At 47.7% G+C, this 18,570-nt stretch overlaps 1 protein-coding gene across 1 annotated transcript; it reads left to right on the top strand.

The window, feature by feature from the left end:
• Positions 1-7,701: 7,701 nt before the first annotated feature.
• GADD45A (growth arrest and DNA damage inducible alpha) lies at positions 7,702-11,816 on the top strand. Its single transcript, XM_001512573.3, has 4 exons — positions 7,702-7,913; positions 8,701-8,802; positions 9,188-9,413; positions 11,164-11,816. Exons 1-4 carry the CDS (start codon positions 7,870-7,872, stop codon positions 11,275-11,277), a joined length of 486 nt encoding a protein of 161 aa, XP_001512623.2. The 5' UTR covers positions 7,702-7,869; the 3' UTR covers positions 11,278-11,816.
• Positions 11,817-18,570: the final 6,754 nt, after the last annotated feature.

Here is an 18,570-nt window from a genome sequence, read left to right as displayed (position 1 = left end):
GAATTCACGCCAAAAAAAGAACAATGCTGTTTTAATTGTCTCTACAATATTTTATTGCAGGACGTTTGGGTCAGCCTGTCTGTTTATTGTTACATTGTACCCTCCCAAGTGCTTAGTACAGTGCTCTGCACACAGTAAGCGCTCACTAAAGGTGAATGAATGAAATGACACTCAGCATTTTTAGTTGAATATCCAGATTTTTCAGCAGTTCCACCTACCTCAGGGGGCGATTTTGGAGTGTTTCCCTAAAAAAGTTTAACTCGAGGTACTCTGAAAATCTACTTCACAACTCTAATTTTTATGATATGGTTTCAGAAGGAATCATCCTAACTACTTGTGGTAAAACAGTTACTAATGATAGTGATATTCGCTAAGCGCTTACTATGTGGAAGGCACTGTACTAAGCGCTGGGGTGAGTGGATACAAGCAAATCAGGTTGGATGCAGTCCCTGACCTACGTGGGGCTCCAAGTCGCAACCCCATTTTACAGATGAGGGAACTGAGGTCCAGAGAAGCGAAGTGACTTGTCCAAGGACATACAGCAGACAAGTGGCAGGGCCGGGATTAGAACCCATGACCTTCTGACTCCCAGGCCCCTGCTCTAGCCACTACGCCATGCTGTTACGAGCAAAGGTCCAAATCCCACACAGGCCAAACCACCTTGCCCATCTATCTGATCCCACTTAGGGGGTAGCACCATTCTCCTTGAAAAGACAAAATGGCGAGCCTTGGGCACTGTGGAGGACCAGCTGAGAAAGTAGAATCTTTGACACATTTCCGATTAGTGTCCAGTGCTCCCAGTAAACCCTCCCTCACGGATCTTAAGGAGTGAGCAAGAACATATGGCAGAAATCATTATAGGTCAACGACAGAGTGTTAAAGACAATCCATCACTGTTCAACCAACTGGGTGAGCTAAGAAAGCCCAGAAGTAGAAGACTCAGTACGGGCAGCTAGATTACACTAGGATTGCCGCATTCTTCAGTAACTGGAGATGATGGATTGCCTTCTTCAGGAAGCCAAATATAAAGCTTGGTGTGTACTGCTATCAGACAACCAAGTCAAGCCCCAGTCTCTTATCTCGCTCTTCACAAATGGGAGGGGGGGCGGAGAGCAAAAGACAAGCCGCGGATTTAAGACTCGGTCCTAGACTCTCCTAAAATGATCTCACTTTCTTGAGAGGATAACCTCAGCGAGTTGCCCTCATTAGGTTATTTAATACTTTCCAGACCCAAGACAGCAATCAACTATCCTAGTCAGGTGAGGACAAAGAGCGACATATGAATGTATAACATGGCCTGAGCTTTCAAAATTCCACCTGCCTTTTCAAAGAACTTACTACCCTCTTGGTACCGGCGGCAGATGAAATTAGACTTGAGAAAACCTAAATGATGACAAAGTCACAGAGAGGAAAAAGGTATGGAGTTGGAACTCTGACATCGCCTTAATCCTCACCTTAGTTCTCTTGGTTCACAAAGTTCGGCAGCAAGGTTTTCCCCTTCATAATTCTTCTCTCACTGATTCTCCTGCTCCTTCTGACATGCTGTCTCTGAAGATGTGTCTTTCAATCAGGCGGCCTCCTTCTCCTGAAAACACACTTGGTTAAGATCTCAGTCTTTGTCTCCCATCCTCCTAAAGTAAAAGAACTTTATCTTTTTTTTAATAGGCATAGGATACAACCCTGTCTGAGATGATAAATTCTTGTATTAATCAGTGAAGTCTCCGGTAGGGCTCCACCAGTAGTTCTCAAAAATAATTTGTTGAAAAATGTGTGAGGAATGCTAAAAGGCAATTTAGAATGCAAAGGTAATTCTGGGAAGCAGGATACAATTATCCGAACTGGAATTTGTCCAAGACACTAACTCTTTCCTCATGAAAAGTGATTCTTACTGACCCCAAATGCTACTCTCATTAATTAATAATTTCCTGGTATGTCACAAAATGGGTGAAACATTTGAAGTTGTCTTATGAGTTAAAGTTGATGATGTTCCTGGGCATTAGATGGGGGAGGGGGAGAGAGGAATTTTTGCGTTCAGGCATAAAAAGATTGAGTTTTTGTTCCGGGAGGGAACAAATTAGATTGTGAGCTCCTCCTGAGCAGGGATTCTGCCTATCTGCTCTATTGTACTCCCCCAAGCGCTTCTTAATAGGATGCTCTGCATAAAGTAAGGGTTCAAAAGCCCATTGATTGATTGAGGGGGCAAGCTTGGGGGGGGCTGGGATTGGAACTCAGAACTGTCATAGTTTAATTCACTGAGTCATATCGTTTCAGCCACATTGTCTCAGAACTGCTGTTATGATTCATCCAATGGCCAGCATGGAGAACTGTTTAGGGATCAGCAGTGATACTTCCTGGATGGTGACTTTGGGAATCTAGTCTAAAATCTGAGCTAACCAGGGGTCCCTTCGGGAATGCTGGCTGCACGGTGGCAGAACAAGGGAGGCTTGGTTAAGACTTAGAATCAGGCCAATAGTATTCCAAGGCTTTCTACAGAGGAAGAATTTAATAAACATCCAGCCAGACCATATCGAATGGATTCCGTGCCAAGAAATGTAACTCGAAAAAAATGTCATATTATTTGCAGTCAGCTGGAGAGCTCAATCCCAAGACAAGAGAAATCTTTAAACTGGAGAAAAATAGGATTTTATCTGCAATGGAATTAGGGAAATTCTTCAGGAATATCATTTGATATCAATTTTATCAGGACTAGTCAGGAAGTGAATCATAGGTCAGCTATGCTTGTTAGGAGTTCTGAACCCTGAACATCAGGGTAGAGAGTTTGTAAAAATACGGCTAATAGAGCAGAGTGAAAGAACCAACTGGGAGCCAATCATTGGGCAGGGATTGTCTCTAACTGTTGCCGAAATGTACATACCAGGCGCTTAGTACAGTGCTCTGCACATAGTAAGCGCTCAATAAATACCATTGAATGAATGAATGAATGAACTCTTCTCTAATGCAACCTCCTCCTGGTTTAAATTTTAAATAAAGTACTGTTGGCATATGCTGCTCTGGAGTTAACCAATATGCTGGTGGGTGAATGCTCATTGGCAAAGGGAAGGCTGTTTTGGGGTACAAATGGGTAGTGGAAGCGTGTGTGGCATTTCAATCAATAGTATTTATTGCATGCCTAGTGGGTAGAGAGCACTGGGAGAGTACCATAGCCTCAGAAGGCATGATCCCTACCCTCAAGGAGCTTACGGTTTCGTGGGGCTGACAGAAACAGATGATTAAGAATGTAAACAGGAGGGGATGAGTAGGGATGGGGAAAATAACTTGATGGCCCTCTGACCCTACCATTCTGCAAAACCAGTCAAATACTTTAACGGCAATAGAGTCAGCGTTCCCAGAATGAATAGTTCGCGTCAGTTGTACGATCCTTCGGAATGAGAAATCAATAAATACTCATTAATTCCCAGGCAGACGAAATGAACAGAACTGCTTAGTAGAGTTTTTTTTAAAAAAACACACAACTTCCTCTAGAAGGGTTACTAGGTCGATAACACTAAAAATCACAATATAAATGGCCTGTCCCTGCAGGCTAGGACAGCACGTCCACTTTCAGGTGAAGCTTTAGAGAACCACCCAGTGATCCTTGCTGGGAGAATTCAGCAATGAGGGAAGATGATGTAACTAAATATCTGGGTCACAAACCATGACAAACAAATGCTAAAAAAAAATAAATGATGGAACTTCTCATAATGAAACAACTTTCTGACAAAGCCTCCTTTCCTGAAATGCCACACCCATCATCCAGATGCCCAAGTAGCCCTGGAGTTCAGGGTATTAAATCTACCCTCGGGTCCAAGGTTTGCGTGCCAGCCACCGAACCGACGCATCAAGTCATATCAACCCAACAATTGCCTCCGGCGTTTACGTATTCATTTATATCCACCTCTGGTGCTTGTGTACACATGCACATTTTATCGAAAGTTTCAATTAGTTGTTATGATTTATCAGTTTCCAAATATTTTTACATCTGTCTCCTCCGTTGGAGTGTAAATTCCTTGTGGACAAGGGACCTGATTTGCACTTCTGTTGTATTATCTCAAGCGTTTAATACAATGCAGTGCACCAGTGGGCACTCAATAAATACCTCTCCTCTACCAGGCATGGGGACCCCTAAGTCTACTTTAAAACTGTTTAATCTTAAACATTTTATTTACTCACAAGGGAGTCTCAAAGTATCGTCTCAGATCTAAGACCACAATAGTGCAAACAGATGAACAAAAAATGCCTGTCCTACATCTTCTCTTTCAGAGCAATCAGTCAATCGATGGTACTTATTAAGCGCTTACTATGTGCAGAACCCTGTACTGAGCACTTGAGAGAGTACAACACAACAGAATTAGCAGACACGTTCCCTGCCCATAATGAACTTTTCTCACCATAGATAGCACTGAAGATGGTAGAAAAATAACTCGTGATACTCTGTTATGCAGTTCATCATTTCCCTCTTCCTTTAAAATCAGGAAAATCTCACACTCTCACATTGTTTATTCACTCGAATGTATTTATTGAGGGCTTAATACGTGCAAAGCACTGTACTAAGCCCTTGGGAGAGTACAATGTAATGATAAACAGACACATTCCTCGCCCACAATGAGCTCAACTGGTGATGCTACCTTCCTTTCTTTGGAACATTTTTCTCTCTGTAGAACAACATTTAGTAAGTTCTACTAAAGGCTAAATTTTAGCCTATGCCACAGCTTTTGGAGGCAGGAAGCAGATCATGGGGGGTTTGTGCGGGTTCATAGAATTGTGAAAATTGTATGCACTTTGCGCCCTTAAATTTTGCAAAAATCAAGAAAGCCGCCCTTCATGTGGGATTCTCTGGCCCAGGAGCAGTAGGTGAAGCTAGGAATCCATGTGCCAGTCTGAGTCGTCTCCAGGGAGAGTGAAAGGGCTGGGGAGTGGGGTCTGTCTGGGTCCTTCTCACCTCCCAAATACCTGGAAATGACACCTGAATCAGCATGGCCTAGTGGATGGAGCCGAGGCCCGGCTGTCAGAAGGAACTTGATTCTAATTCCGGCTCGGCCGCTGGTCTGCTGTGGGACCTTGGTCCAGTCACTTCACTTCTCTGCACCTCGGTTCCTTCATCTGTAACATGGGGATTAAGACTGTGAGTCCCATATGGGACATGGACTGTGCCCAACCTGATTAGTTTATATCTACCCGGGTACTCAGTACAGTACCTGGCAAGTAGTATTTAACAAATATCATAAAAAGTTATCATGATCGGTTGTTGTGATTACTCAGTTTGAAAATATTTTTACATCTGCCTCCTCCGTTGGAGTGTAAATTCCTTGTGGACAAGGGGAGGTGATTCTCACTTTTGTTATATTTTCCCAAGCGCCGAATCTAATACAGTGCAACCCAGTGTTTAAAAAGTGTGTCTTTGAATCTGGGTGAGGTCAGAGTCTCTTAATGGTTTTCAAAGGATTTTTCCAAGGCCAAAGCAGAGAGAATACAAATACATATTCAAAACACCAGTGGCAGGCTCCTTGCAGGACATTTTCAGAAAGTCTGTCAGGTTTGATTTATGGCTGGTTTGGGTGTCAGGTATTTTTCTAATTCCAGTTTACTGGAGGGGCTGAAACACTGGCCTCTGAGCAAGCTTTTGCGCAAAAGCGATTCTAGGTTGACCAACCGCTCTGAACTGGCTCCAGGGGCCTTCTCATGTGGTCATTGTGTTGCTTCTTAGAGAAGCAGCGTGGCTTAGTGGAAAGAGAACGGGCTTGGGAGTCAGAGGTTGTGGGTTCTAATCCCAGCTCCTCCACTTAAAAACTGTGTGATTTTGGGCAAGTCACTCACTTCTCTGTGCCTCAGTTTCCTCGTGTGTAAAATGGGAATGAAGCCTGTGAGTCACACAAGGGACAAACTGATGACCTTGTATCTAGCCCAGTGCTTAGAACAGTGCTTGGCACATAGTAAGCACTTAACAAATACCATCATCATCATCATTATTATTATTCCTAGGCCCACAACCCTATCTCCTCTGCTTTTGTTTAGAAGCAGCGTGGCTCAGTGGAAAGAGCCCGGGCTTGGGAGTCAGAGGTCATGGGTTCTAATCCCGGTTCTGCCTCTTGTCTGCTGTGTGACTTTGGGCAAGTCACTTCACTTCTCTATGCCTCAATTCCCTCATCTGTAAAATGGGGATGAAGACTGCGACCCTGTATGGGACAACCTGATGACCTTGTATCTATCCCAGGGCTCAAAACAGTGCTTGGCACATAGTAAGCGCTTAACAGATAGCATTGTTATTATTATTATTACTATTCCTAGGCCCACAACCCTATCTCCTCCGCCTTCCACCGGAGCGGTGACCTCTCCGTTGGGTTTGGAATGGACCCCGAGGGTCGTTCTCTTCCGACCCCGCTGAGACATAAAAAGAAAAAGAAAAAGGCGGCCAAAGCCGCCTTCCCCTCTTCGTCCCTTCCAAAAATAAATCAAACCAGCCTTCGTGGCACCAAAGAAGTCATAATAATAATAAGCACCCTGGCCAAGGTTGAGATAAACAAACCTTCTGAGAGAAACTTTCTCCCAGAAGTCCAGCCACGCTCTTTTCCTGTAACCCGGTGGCTAATAAGGGCCTCGGGGTTGGGAGCATTCATTCAATAGTATTTATTGAGCGCTTGCTATGTGCAGAGCACTGTACTAAGCGCTTGGAATGGACAAATCGGTAACAGATAGAGACGGTCCCTGCCCTTTGACGGGCTCACGGTCTAATCGGGGGAGACGGACAGACAAGAACAACGGCAATAAATAGAATCAAGGGGATGCATCAGGCCCAGATTTTAATAGCCTCCCTGTGGGCGACATTTTATTTTGTTCTCCTGTCTCCCCCCCCTTTTAATAATAATAATGATGTTGGTATTTGTTAAGCGCTTACTATGTGCAGAGCACTGTTTTAAGCGCTGGGGTTGACACAGGGGAATCAGGTTGTCCCACGGGGGGGCTCACAGTCTTCATCCCCATTTTACAGATGAGGTCACTGAGGCCCAGAGGAAGGGAAGTGACTCGCCCACAGTCACCCAGCTGACAAGTGGCAGAGCCGGGATTCGAACTCCTGACCTCCGACTCCCAAACCCGGGCTCTTTCCACTGAGCCACGCTGCTTGGAGACTGTGAGCCCCCTGGGTGGGTTGGGAATCGTCTCTCTTTGTGGCCTCATTGTACTTCCCAGGCGCTCAGTACAGTGCCCTGTACCCAGGGAGCGCTCAATAAATTCATTCAGTCCACTGGCTGAATATTTATAATAAATGCACAACGATGTACCACACTTATTCGAATAATAACATATTTATAATAAGTTTACAACACTCCTTATAATACCAATTTATACCATTTATTACATAGGACCGAATGGAGAAATCAACGCGACTGAATGAATGAACACAAAGGGGCGGCCGAGGCTGAGGGGATGATTGACAGCTACAGAGCCCGCCTTCCCGGGCCTTCTCTACCAATGGCGTCAGAGCTGCCCCTCCCCCCCCCCCCCCCGAGAGAAGCTGCACGCGACCTTCCTTCGCCTCCCCCCCCCCCCGCCCCGTTTTCTCCGGCCCGAGTCAAATGGCGAGCGCAGGGTGATTTGCATGAACCAATGGGCGCGCCGCATGCAAATGAGGCGTGCGCTGGTTGGTCGGGCGTCGGTGGGATAAGTCGGGGGAGCGAGGGCCTTTGTCCTTCAGGGGGCGAGCGGGCGGCGGCGGCGGCGGCGGGCGAGCGAGCGGCCGGGTCGGGCCGGGCCGGGCCGGGCCGGAGGGCGAGCGAGCGACCTGCAGCAGTTGCAGCAGCTTGTGCAGCAGCAGCTTGTGCAGCAGCAGCTTGTGCAGCAGCAGCTGTGGAGGCCCCCGGCCGAGGCGGCACTATGACTTGGGAGGACTGGGCCGGCGCACAGCGGCGGGCCGAAAGGTGAGGAGCTCTCCTTATTCGTGCATTCGCTCAGTCCGAGCTTCGAGCGCTCACTGTGTGCACAGCACTGGGCGAAGCGCCCCGCCTCCTCCCCTCCGATGCCCCCCCCCCCCCGTTGACCCTCACACTTCCTCCGCCCCCCCGCTGTTGCCCCTCACACTTCTTCTGCCCCCCACTATTGCCCCGCCCTTCCTCTGTCCCCCCTACTATTGCCCCGCCCCCCACTATTGCCCCTCATACTTCCTCTGCCCCCCCCGCTATTGCCCCGCCCCCCACTATTGCCCCTCACACTTCCCCCCACTGTTGCCCCTCACACTTCCTCTGCGCCCCCGCTATTGCCCCTCCCCCCGCTATTGCCCCGCCCCCCGCTATTACCCCTCACACTTCTTCTGCCCCTCACACTATTGCCCCGACCCCACTGTTGCCCCTCACACTTCCTCCGCCCCCGCACTGTTGCCCCTCACACTTCCTCCGCCCCCGCACTGTTGCCCCTCACACATCCTCTGCTCCCTCACTGTTGCCCCTCACACTTCCTCTGCCCCCCCCACAGTTGCCCCTCACACTTCTGCCCCCCCCACTATTGCCCTGCCCCCCCACTGTTGCCCCTCACACTTCCTCTGCCCCCCAATGTTGCCCCTCACCCTTCCTCTGCCCCCCCACTGTCGCTCCGCCCCCCGCCGCTGTCCCCCACCGCCGGGTTGGAGTCTGCCCAAGTGGGGCCCCCACCAGTGACTGACCAGCCCTTTGGGGCTCCTGTCCGCCCCCACCCCTCTCCCACCACCCGCAGGATGGACAAGGTCGGGGACGCCCTGGAGGAGGTGCTCAGCAAAGCCCTGAGTCAGAGAACCATCACCGTCGGGGTCTACGAGGCGGCCAAGCTGCTCAACGTGTAAGTAAGCGGTGGCGCTGCCGCCCCCGTCCTTCAGCACCATCTTCTCCCCCTTCCTCCTCCTCCTCCTCCTCCGGCTGTTATTCGATGGGATGCAGATGGCCCGTGCCCACCTGTTAGGATGCGCGCCTCCCCGTCCGGGCACGGACCAGCCATCCTCCGTCGCCGTGTGCCCGGCGGATGTGCCGTCGCGGGCGATCGCGTCGTTTCTCGGGCGGACCCGGCGGGGCCGTCGGTTAAGTGAGGCCGCCGCATCCCCCTCCGGCCGACTTCTTCCGAGTAGACCGTCCCCGGGGCACCTCCACCCGACGGCTCGTGTCCGGACCGCACGTGCCGGGGAGGGTGCCCGCCTGACCGCCCCGTCCCCTTTCGCTCCGCCCCGCAGGGACCCCGATAACGTGGTGCTGTGCCTGCTGGCCGCAGACGAGGACGACGACCGGGACGTGGCCCTGCAGATCCACTTCACCTTGATCCAGGCTTTCTGCTGCGAGAACGACATCGACATCCTGCGGGTCAGCAACCCCGGCCGTCTGGCCGAGCTGCTTCTCTTGGGGACGGCGAGCGACGGGGGTGCCGAACAGCCCCCCGACCTGCACTGCGTGCTGGTCACGGTGAGTCGTCCAGGGCGCCCCAAACCCTTACACCTACCCTCTGCTCAGAGAGAGAGAGAGACACGCACACACACGCAGCAGTTTTTCCACCTCATTGTCTCCTGATTCGTGTGTCACCTGCGTGTGGAGAGCTAGGGGAGGGAGGGATGCCATTTAATGCACTTCATGTTCCTGGACTTCGGCAGAGATGTGCGTGGTTTCATCGCTAGGATTTTCCCGTCCGGAACATGTTTGAGCACGTTTGATCCTGCCCCCGGCGGAAGAGAGCCGTATGAGTCAGCGTTCTTACCCCCAGCACCTCCCTACCTACATCTGTCCTTCCTCCATGACTAATTCCTTTAGCTGTGCAGATTAGATAAAGAAAAATACATTCCTGGCTCACCCTCCTAAAGGGTCAATACCATCCTCTGCCTGTAGCTGAGAAAGCTATAAAAGGGGATGTTTTAGGAGAGGAGAAAAAGAGCAGAGTTTGTTTATTACTTTGAAAGTCAGGATGGAAACTTTTCTTGAAATGGAGCGCGCTCTCTCTCTCTCTCTTTTTTTTTTTTTAAATATTTCCACTTTTCCTTCTTTGAAAGGAGTGACTAGCCAGGGAGTAGGTCATGAGTTCAAACGCAGGCCTATGGAATTAGAGGAATAAGCCCACAATTTTTTCTCTCTCATATATTAAAAAAAAATTGCTGTGTTTTTCCAGCTCCCTAAACAAGTCGGGGTCTCTGTTCTTGCAGTTTCTCCTACATTGGAAAACTGATTTTAAAGTTGCATGCGCACTTTGAGGCCACAGTTCTGAAATCTTCAGCCAGGTCCCTTGCCCACGCATTTGCAATTTTGTATCTGCGGGGATGGTCCGATTTGCCGGTCGCGGGGTGGGGAAGTGGAGCTTTTTTGCCTCAAGATTCCCGTGCAGCCAAACCGAGACGGGATTTTACCTGTGAATTGCATGGGTTGCTTCAGATTCTTGCATTTGAGAACACAGTTGTGGAGATTTCACAACTATCTGGATGATCAGGATTACAACGAAACTCTATCCACAGAGGTGGCAAGAAGCCCATAACCACCTTGAATCTGATTTATGCCGATTTGGTAGCTAGGGACTTCTCTCCATTATACACAGCCAGGTCCATCAGTGGTTTAATGAGCATTTACTGCCTGCGGAGCACTGGAATAAATGCTTGGGAAAGTACAGTACAGTAGAATTGGTGGGCATGATCCCTGCTCACGAGAAGCTTATAAATTCAGACTGAAGTGTAGGCATTCTCCACTAGATTGCAAGCTGCTTGAGGGCTGTGATCAGGTCTTTTAACTTTCCTCTCCTCTCTCAAGGCTTAATGCAGAACGATCCTTCTCCAGTAGACACTTAATAGATACAACTGATCGAGTCAGGAGAAGCAGCGGGTCCTAGTGGAAAGAGCACGAGCCTGGGAGTCAGAGGACCCAGGTTCTAATCCTGGTTCTGCCACTTTTCCGCTATGCCACCTTGGGCAGGTCACCTAACATCTCTGTGCCTCAGTTACCTCATCTGTAAAAGGGGGATTAAGACCTTGAGCCCCACATGGAACACGGACTGTGTCCAATCTAATTAGCTTGTATCTACCCCAGCATTTAGTACACTGCCTGCCACATTGTGAGCGCATAACAAATACCTTTAAAAAAAAAAATTCCTTTCTAAGAAGCGGCAGCACCAGCAGAGGCAGGATGGTTTTTGTTAACCACATGATTTGCACTAACCTTCAGAAACATGTCTTTTCAGAATCCGCATTCATCTCAGTGGAAGGATCCAGCCCTTAGTCAGCTGATTTGTTTTTGCCGGGAAAGTCGCTACATGGATCAGTGGGTTCCAGTTATTAATCTCCCTGAACGGTGATGACATCCAAATGAAAATAACTTGAGCCAAGTTGCACTGAAGTTTTGAAATACTTTTGTAGTTACTCAAGCAGTTACTCCCCACACTGATGTAAGGACTACAGAAACTGCACAGTCTGAGGTTAAGCTACGTGTGGGGGACTGAGGAGAGATGTCTTCGCAGTTGGAAAGAGATGAGAATGAAGAAGGAAGTTGTTTTGAAACAGGAATAAAAGTCAAAAGGAACAAAAAAAAGAAAAAAATACAGGAAGAAAAGCAAAAAAAACTATGAAAATTTAGAATGGTGGTTACCTGCTGAGAAGCCAAATATACTTTGAAGTTTAATTGTGCACCCGTAGTTGGGTATTGTTTTGGTTTAACTGCCCAAAACTAAAAATGCAAAAGGATTAAATATTTTCCAAGCATTTTGTTGTTTTTTGATGGGATATTAAATTCTCAAAGTTTTATTACAAAATGTACTAAGTTATTTTATGACATTAAAGGTTATTTATGCTATATACATTTTTGAAACAGTATCTGCAATAAACTGGTATAGCGTAATTATGCTCTTTCCTAGTGTTTTATTTTTGGAAAAAGCTTAAAGGTTTTTTTAAAAATGGGAAGTTGTTGAGTGGGGAAAAAAATGGTACATTTTCCTGTTAGAGTAGTTTCTAAGTTAAACTTCATCCTAAATACCCTTAAGGCTTAATCTTGTAGGCTGCAGCTTTGCACTTTGGTGCAGATAAGTAGGGCAGTCAGTGTACTTCCAGATTGCGGGTGGCCTCCTCTAGTTGAACTCTCTGGCCCACACTTCTTCCTCCCTTTCTGTCCGCTGCCCTTTTTGAAAAAAAGGGAGACTGGTTTACTTCTAGAGGGAGGCGAAAGAGGATTAGAGAGAAAAACCAAGATATTAAACCAAACCTTTAACAATGGCATCGCTTTACTTGTTGAAGTTGTTTTAGGTGAAGCGGCATGGTCTAGTGGAAAGAACATGGGCCCGGGAGTCAGAGGACCCGGGTTCTAATGCTGGTTCTGCCACTTGTTTGCTATGTGACCTTGGGCAAGCTTCTTCATTTCCCTGTGCCTCTGTTACCGCACCTGTAAAATGGGGACCAAGATTGTGAGCCCCTTGTGGGCAAGGGAATGTGTCCAACCTCATTAGCTTTTATCTGTGCCAGTGCTTAGTATAGGGCCTGGCACAAAGTAAGCGCTTAACAGATACCATAAAAAGATGGAAAACTCCTCAGGTCTGATTTTCTGGTATTTCTGAATTGGGTCGAGATCACACCTCAGCTGCTTTTGCAAGAACGGAGCCGTGAGCAGCCGTGTATTTGGGTCAGAAATTGTTTTCCTTGGGTTCCTGGCATGGTGTCTCGTGGGCCTTCACTGGGTCTAGCAGGATGACCTTAAGCATGTCACTTCACTCCTCTCTGCTTCAGTTACCTCTTCTGTAAAGTGAGAAATAATATTCATATTTATTGAGCGCTTACTTTGTGCACAGCACTGTACTAAGCTCTTGGGAGAGTCCAATATAACAACAAACGGAAACATTCCTGCCCACAATGAGCTCACAGTTTAGAAGAAGAGATAGACATCAATATAAACAGGTAAATTAGGGATATATACGTATGTGCTACGGGGATAGGAGGGAGGATGAATGAAGAGCGAGTAAGAGCAGCGTAGAAGGGAGCGGGAGGAGATGAGGGCTTAGTCAGGAATGGCTTCTTGGAGGAGATGTGCCTTCAATAAGGCTTTGAAGTGGGGGAGAGCAATCATCTGTCCGATATGAGGAGGGAGGGCGTTCCAGGCCAGAGGTAGGATGTGGGTGAGAGGTCGGCGGTGAGATAGATGAGGTGGAGACACAGTGAGAGGGTTAGCACTAGAGAAATGGAGTGTGCGGGCTGGCCTGTATTAGGAGTGTAGCCAGTTGAGGTAGGAGGGGTCAAGGTGATTAAGTGCTTTAAAACCAATGGTGAGGAGTTGTTTGATGTGGAGATAGATGGGCAACCACTGGAGTTTCTTGAGGAGAGGGGAAACATGGTCTGAACATTTTTGAAGGAAAATGATTCGTGAGCCCCATGTGGGTCATGGCTCGTGTCCAACCTTGACACAGTACAAGCTCTCATAATATCCCGACTGGATTATTGCATCAGCCTCCTCTCTGATGTCCCATCCTCCTGGCTCTCCCCGCTCCAGTCTATACTTCATTCCGCTGCCCGGATCATCTTCCTACAGAAACACTCTGGGCGTGTCACTCGCCTCCTCAAAAACCTCCAGAGGTTGCCTATCAACTTTTGCATGAAACAAAAACTCCTCACTCTTGGCTTCAAAGGTCTCCATCACCTGTCCCTCTCCTACCTCACCTCCCTTCTCTCCTTCTACAGCCCAGCCCGTACACTCGCTCCTCCGCTGCTCACCTCCTCAAGGTGCCTCGTTCTCGCCTCTCCCGCCGTCGACCCCTGGCCCACGTCTTACCACCGACCTGCAAAGCCCTCCCTCCTCACCTCCTCCAAACTAACTCTCTTCTCCTCTTCAAAGCCCTACTGAGAGCTCACCTCCTCCAGGAGGCCTTCCCAGACTGAGCCCTCCCTTCCCCTCCGCCCCTCCTCCGCTCCCCATTCCCTCTACCCCCTTCCCCTCCCCTCAGCACTTCTGTATATTTGTATTTATTATTTATTACTCTATTTTATTAATGATGTGTATATATCTATGATTTTATTTATAATAATAGCGATGGCATTTGTTAAGCGCTTACTATGTGCCAAGTACTATTCTAAGCGCTGAGAGGGATCCAAGGTAATCAGGTTGTGCCACTTGGGGCTCACAGTCTTGATCCCCATTTTACAGATGAGGTAACTGAGGCACAGAGAAGTGAAGTGACTTATTCAAGGTCACACCGTGGACAAGGGGCGGAGCTGGTATTGGAACCCAGGTCCTTCCGATTCCCAGGCCCATGCTCTAGCCACTAGACCACGCTGCTTCTCTGCTTACTCCCTTTCCCACCACTGCTGCTACCCTCAAACGGGGACACGAAAGCACACTAGAAACAAAAACCTCAAAACGAACAGATTATCCCAGCCAGAATGTTGAAACCATTTTTCAAACCCAGTAAATGTGTATTTTCTGTATTTGACAAATAGGGCAGTTGTATGAGGTATTTAGGTCAGTGTGGACTTTAAACTTGTTTCCTGTTTCCCTATTGACTAAAAGGTTCTCCCGGTGGTGAGATCTTATCAGCCTGTATGGATGAAGCTGAAGAAACTGATGTCTAACCAACAGTATCCTCCACCCCACACAAGAGTGACCTGTGTTTGCTAAATACTATTACTACTGTTGTGTGCGGTGCCTGCCGGTGTTTTCAATACCTCCCCTTTGCTCCCCGATCTAGACATCTCATCTTTAAGAAGGCCCTGTGTACGTGTACCAGTACAGTCAATATTTGTTGTTGCTGGAAATACCCAAATCACTTGCAAATTTTACTCCCACATACATGGATGTAGCCCTCACATAATTTCTGCTAGCTATGGTGTTACCGGTATTTACTGAGCTCCTAAATAACGATTGTGGCATTTGTTAAGCACTTACTATGGAGTAGATACAAACAAATCGGAAGGGAGACAGTCCCCGTGCCGTGTGGGAATCGCCGTCTCCATCCCCATTTTACAGATGAGAGAACTGTGGCCCAGAGAAGTGAAATGATCTGCCCTCGGGTCACACAGCAGACAAGTGGTTGATCCGGGATTTGAACCCATGACCTTCTGACTCTCGGGCCCGTGCTCTATCTGCTATGCCCTGCTGCTATCCCAGTGAGTCCAAATGAGTCTAAATGAGTCCAACTGGTGGCAGCGTGGCTCAGTGGAAAGAGCACGGGCTTTGGAGTCAGAGGTCATGAGTTCGAATCCCAGCTCTGCCACTTGTCAGCTGTGTGACTGTGGGCAAGTCACTTAACTTCTCTGGGCCTCAGTTCCCTCATCTGTAAAATGGGGATGAAGACTGTGAGCCCCACGTGGGACAACCTGATTCCCCTGTGTCTACCCCAGCGCTTAGAACAGTGCTCTACACATAGTAAGCACTTAACAAATACCAACATTATTATTATTCTCATTACTAGACTGTAAGCTCGTGGGCAGGGAATATGACTATTGTATTGTACTCTCCCAAGCGCTTAGTATAGTGCTCTGCACACAGTAAGTGCTCAATAAACATGATCAAATGAATGAATACTAAGTGCTTGAAAAGTACAACAGAAGCGCCAGATATGTTCCCCTCCTTCAAGGAGCTTACACTCTGAAGGACTCCCACAGTTTCTAGCGAGGAACCACTGAAATAGGGGATAGCTAAATTAAGTCCCTGGTCACATGTTAACCTGTAGGCTGGAGGAATTGCAGTTCAAACAGTTTGGGAGGCAGAAGACAAAGAAGGAAATTGATGCCAAAGTTCTATTTTCCTTCTTAGTCATCAGGTATCCCAACATCCAAGTCTCATAGCTTTGAAAACGCTGAATCAATGGTTCATCCCGAAGGAAGAACAGAAACACTCTTGGCATGTCACCCCCCAACCCACGAAAATGTCCAGAGGTTGCCTATCAACCTCCGCAGCAAGCAAAGACTCCTCGCCATTGGCTTCAAAACTTTCCATCCCCTTGCCCCCTCTTACCTCACCTCCCTTCTCTCCTTCTCCAGCCGAGCCCGCACACTCCGCTTCTCCGCTGCTCACATCCTCACCAGGCCTCCATCTCGCCTGTCCCGCCGTCGACCCCTGGCCCACGTCCCACGGCCTGGCGTGCCCTCCCTCCTCAAGTCCGCCAAACAATCCCACTCCCCCCTCTTCAAAGCCCTACTGAGAGCTCACCTCCTCCAGGAGGCCTTCCCAGAATAAGCCCCCCTTTTCCTCTGCTCCCTCCCATCACCCCAACTTGCTCCCTTTGCTCTACCGCCCCCCCACCCCGCCCCACAGCACTTGTGTACATATGTACATATTTAGAATTATTTATAATAATGATGTGTTTATATCTATAATTCTATTTATTTATATCGATGGTATCGATGCCTGTTTACTTGTTTTGATGCCTGTCTCCCCCTTTCTAGACTGTGAGCCCGTTGTAGGCAGGGATTGTCTCTGTTGCTGAATTGTACTTTCCAAGCACTTAGTATAGTGCTCTGCACACAGTAAGCGCTCAATAATAATAATGTTGGTATTTGTTAAGCGCTTACTATGAGCCAAGCACCGTTCTAAGCACTGGGTTAGACACAGGGGAATCCATCAGGTTGTCCCACGTGGGGCTCACAGTCTTAATCCTCATTTTACAGATGAGGTAACTGAGGCACCGAGAAGTTAAGTGACTTGCCCAAAGTCACACAGCTGACAAGTGGCCGAGCCGGGATTCGATAAATACGATTGAATGAATTGAATTAATGAATGATAAAGGCAGCTAAGTAGAAGAGCGGTGGCATAATTTCCTCTTCTCTCCGTACTGAGAATGTGGGAAGATAGTTGGAGTCTAGAGAAATAGGCACAGGTCAGGGAGTCAGGAGAGCCAGGTTTTAGTCCCACCTCTGCCACTGGTCGGAGCAAGTCACTTAAAACCTCTGGGCCTCAGTTTCCTCACCCACAAAATGGGCATAAGATCCATGTTTCCTCCTGCCTCTCAAACTGTGAGCCCCTCATGAAGGAAAACTTTATCCAATCTGATCCTCTGATCTACCCCAGTACTTAGCACCAAGTAGGTGCCTGGATAAACACCATAAATAAATCAGTTAAGGATTCTCAGTCTCTTTGGAGCACTTAAAAATTACTTCCCAGAGGGGAGCTCCAAGCGGTTTGAAAGGAAAGCTATCCCTTCGGTCTGGGGCTGGTCACAGGAAAAGCCCACTTGAGAATTTCTGTTCTAAGAATTTCTGTTCTAAGAACCCACTGTATAGCAAGCAAAGTCACATTTCACATTCTTTGGATTTGGGTGGGTTTGCTCCAGGAAAATCTCAGCCACCAAGTGAAAGAGATTATGCATTTTGTAGCTGTGGTGATCTTTTCTCCCCGACCAAGACAAATTCAACGTGACCTTGAAAAACGGCCTCGCAATAGTAATTCAGTTAATAGCACCTGACTTCACAATTCAGTGGACCGGTTCCACTTCCAGGTGATGTCAGAACGTCGAGGGTTTTGTGCATTTCCACCAGCTTTCCCTTAAAAACCATTAAATCCACCGAAACTGCAATCCAAGTAATTAAGATTCCTTTGCTTTGGTAACAACCACAATAACGACAAGGGACACTCCACCCAGACTCAAATCTGCTGGGAAGGGAGCAGACCATATCTGATTTGTTTTAGTGGCAATTCTGCCTGCCTGTCACAAATGACAGTACTTTCTTCCCTGCCGAATGCTGTAGGAAGACCTGTTCTTTGTGGAAAAAACTATAGCTCTAAAAAGAGTAAAAGCTCTAGATTGTGAACTCTTGGTGGGCAGGGAACACGTCTACCAACTTTGTTTACTGGATTGTACTCTACCCTGGCTTCAAGGCCTTATTGAAGGCATTCTCCTCCAAGAGGTCTTCCCTGACTGAGCCCTCCTTTCCTCTTCTCTCAATCCCATCTGCGTTGCCCTTGAATTACTCCCTCTGTTCGTCCCCGTTCCCAGCCCATGACACTTACGAACATATCTGTAATTTATTTATTTAGATTAATATCTGTCTCCTCCTCTAGACTGAAAACTCATTTTGAGCAGGGAATGTGTCTGTTCATTGGTATATTGTACCCTTTCGAGCAGAAGGAGGCCATGGTAAGCCACTTCTAGATTTTTACCAAGAAAACTCTACGGATCCACCACCAGAATGATTGCAGATGGAAGTGGCGCCTTCTGGGAGAGATGTGTCCATGGAGTCGCTATGCATAAGACAAGACTCTCCCAAGTGCTCAGTACCATGTATGGAAACTCTAATCGCTCAATAAATATGAATGAATGAATGAGTACTCTCTCAAGTGCTTAGTGCATTGCTTAGCACACAGTCAGCGTTCAATAAATACCATTGATTGAATAATCTCTTCATAGTTGTTTCCCTCACAAAAGAACCAAGGCATCTTATGTCTAACATTTCTGCAGCTGGGTAACTTCAAACCCTTGTGAAACCCTTCCATTTCCTTAATTTTCAACCTCCTGGGTCACGTTTTCTTCTTTGAAATCAGTAACGAGATGCTGGAAACGATGTTGAAACATACGCTTTCCAGCTAGTGCGGTTATGGTTTTCTAACCTAGAACATCTACTCTACTGACCTTGGGTCCAAAGTAGCAGGGCTTTTTACACTCTGTGATCCTCTCAGA

Source organism: Ornithorhynchus anatinus, chromosome 18 (assembly GCF_004115215.2).
Source record: "Ornithorhynchus anatinus isolate Pmale09 chromosome 18, mOrnAna1.pri.v4, whole genome shotgun sequence".
Lineage (NCBI taxonomy): Eukaryota > Metazoa > Chordata > Mammalia > Monotremata > Ornithorhynchidae > Ornithorhynchus > Ornithorhynchus anatinus.
The sequence above is the reverse complement of the archived record's forward strand: the minus strand, read 5'-3'. Positions and strand labels throughout refer to the sequence as shown.

Excerpts from the sequence above, each read along its gene's own strand:
- GADD45A (XM_001512573.3), top strand. The coding sequence starts at position 7,870 with ATGACTTGGGAGGACTGGGCCGGCGCACAGCGGCGGGCCGAAAG. Across the intron at positions 7,914-8,700 it reads GCACAGCGGCGGGCCGAAAG|GATGGACAAGGTCGGGGACG; the intron begins GTGAGGAGCTCT and ends CACCACCCGCAG. Across the intron at positions 9,414-11,163 it reads TGCACTGCGTGCTGGTCACG|AATCCGCATTCATCTCAGTG; the intron begins GTGAGTCGTCCA and ends ATGTCTTTTCAG.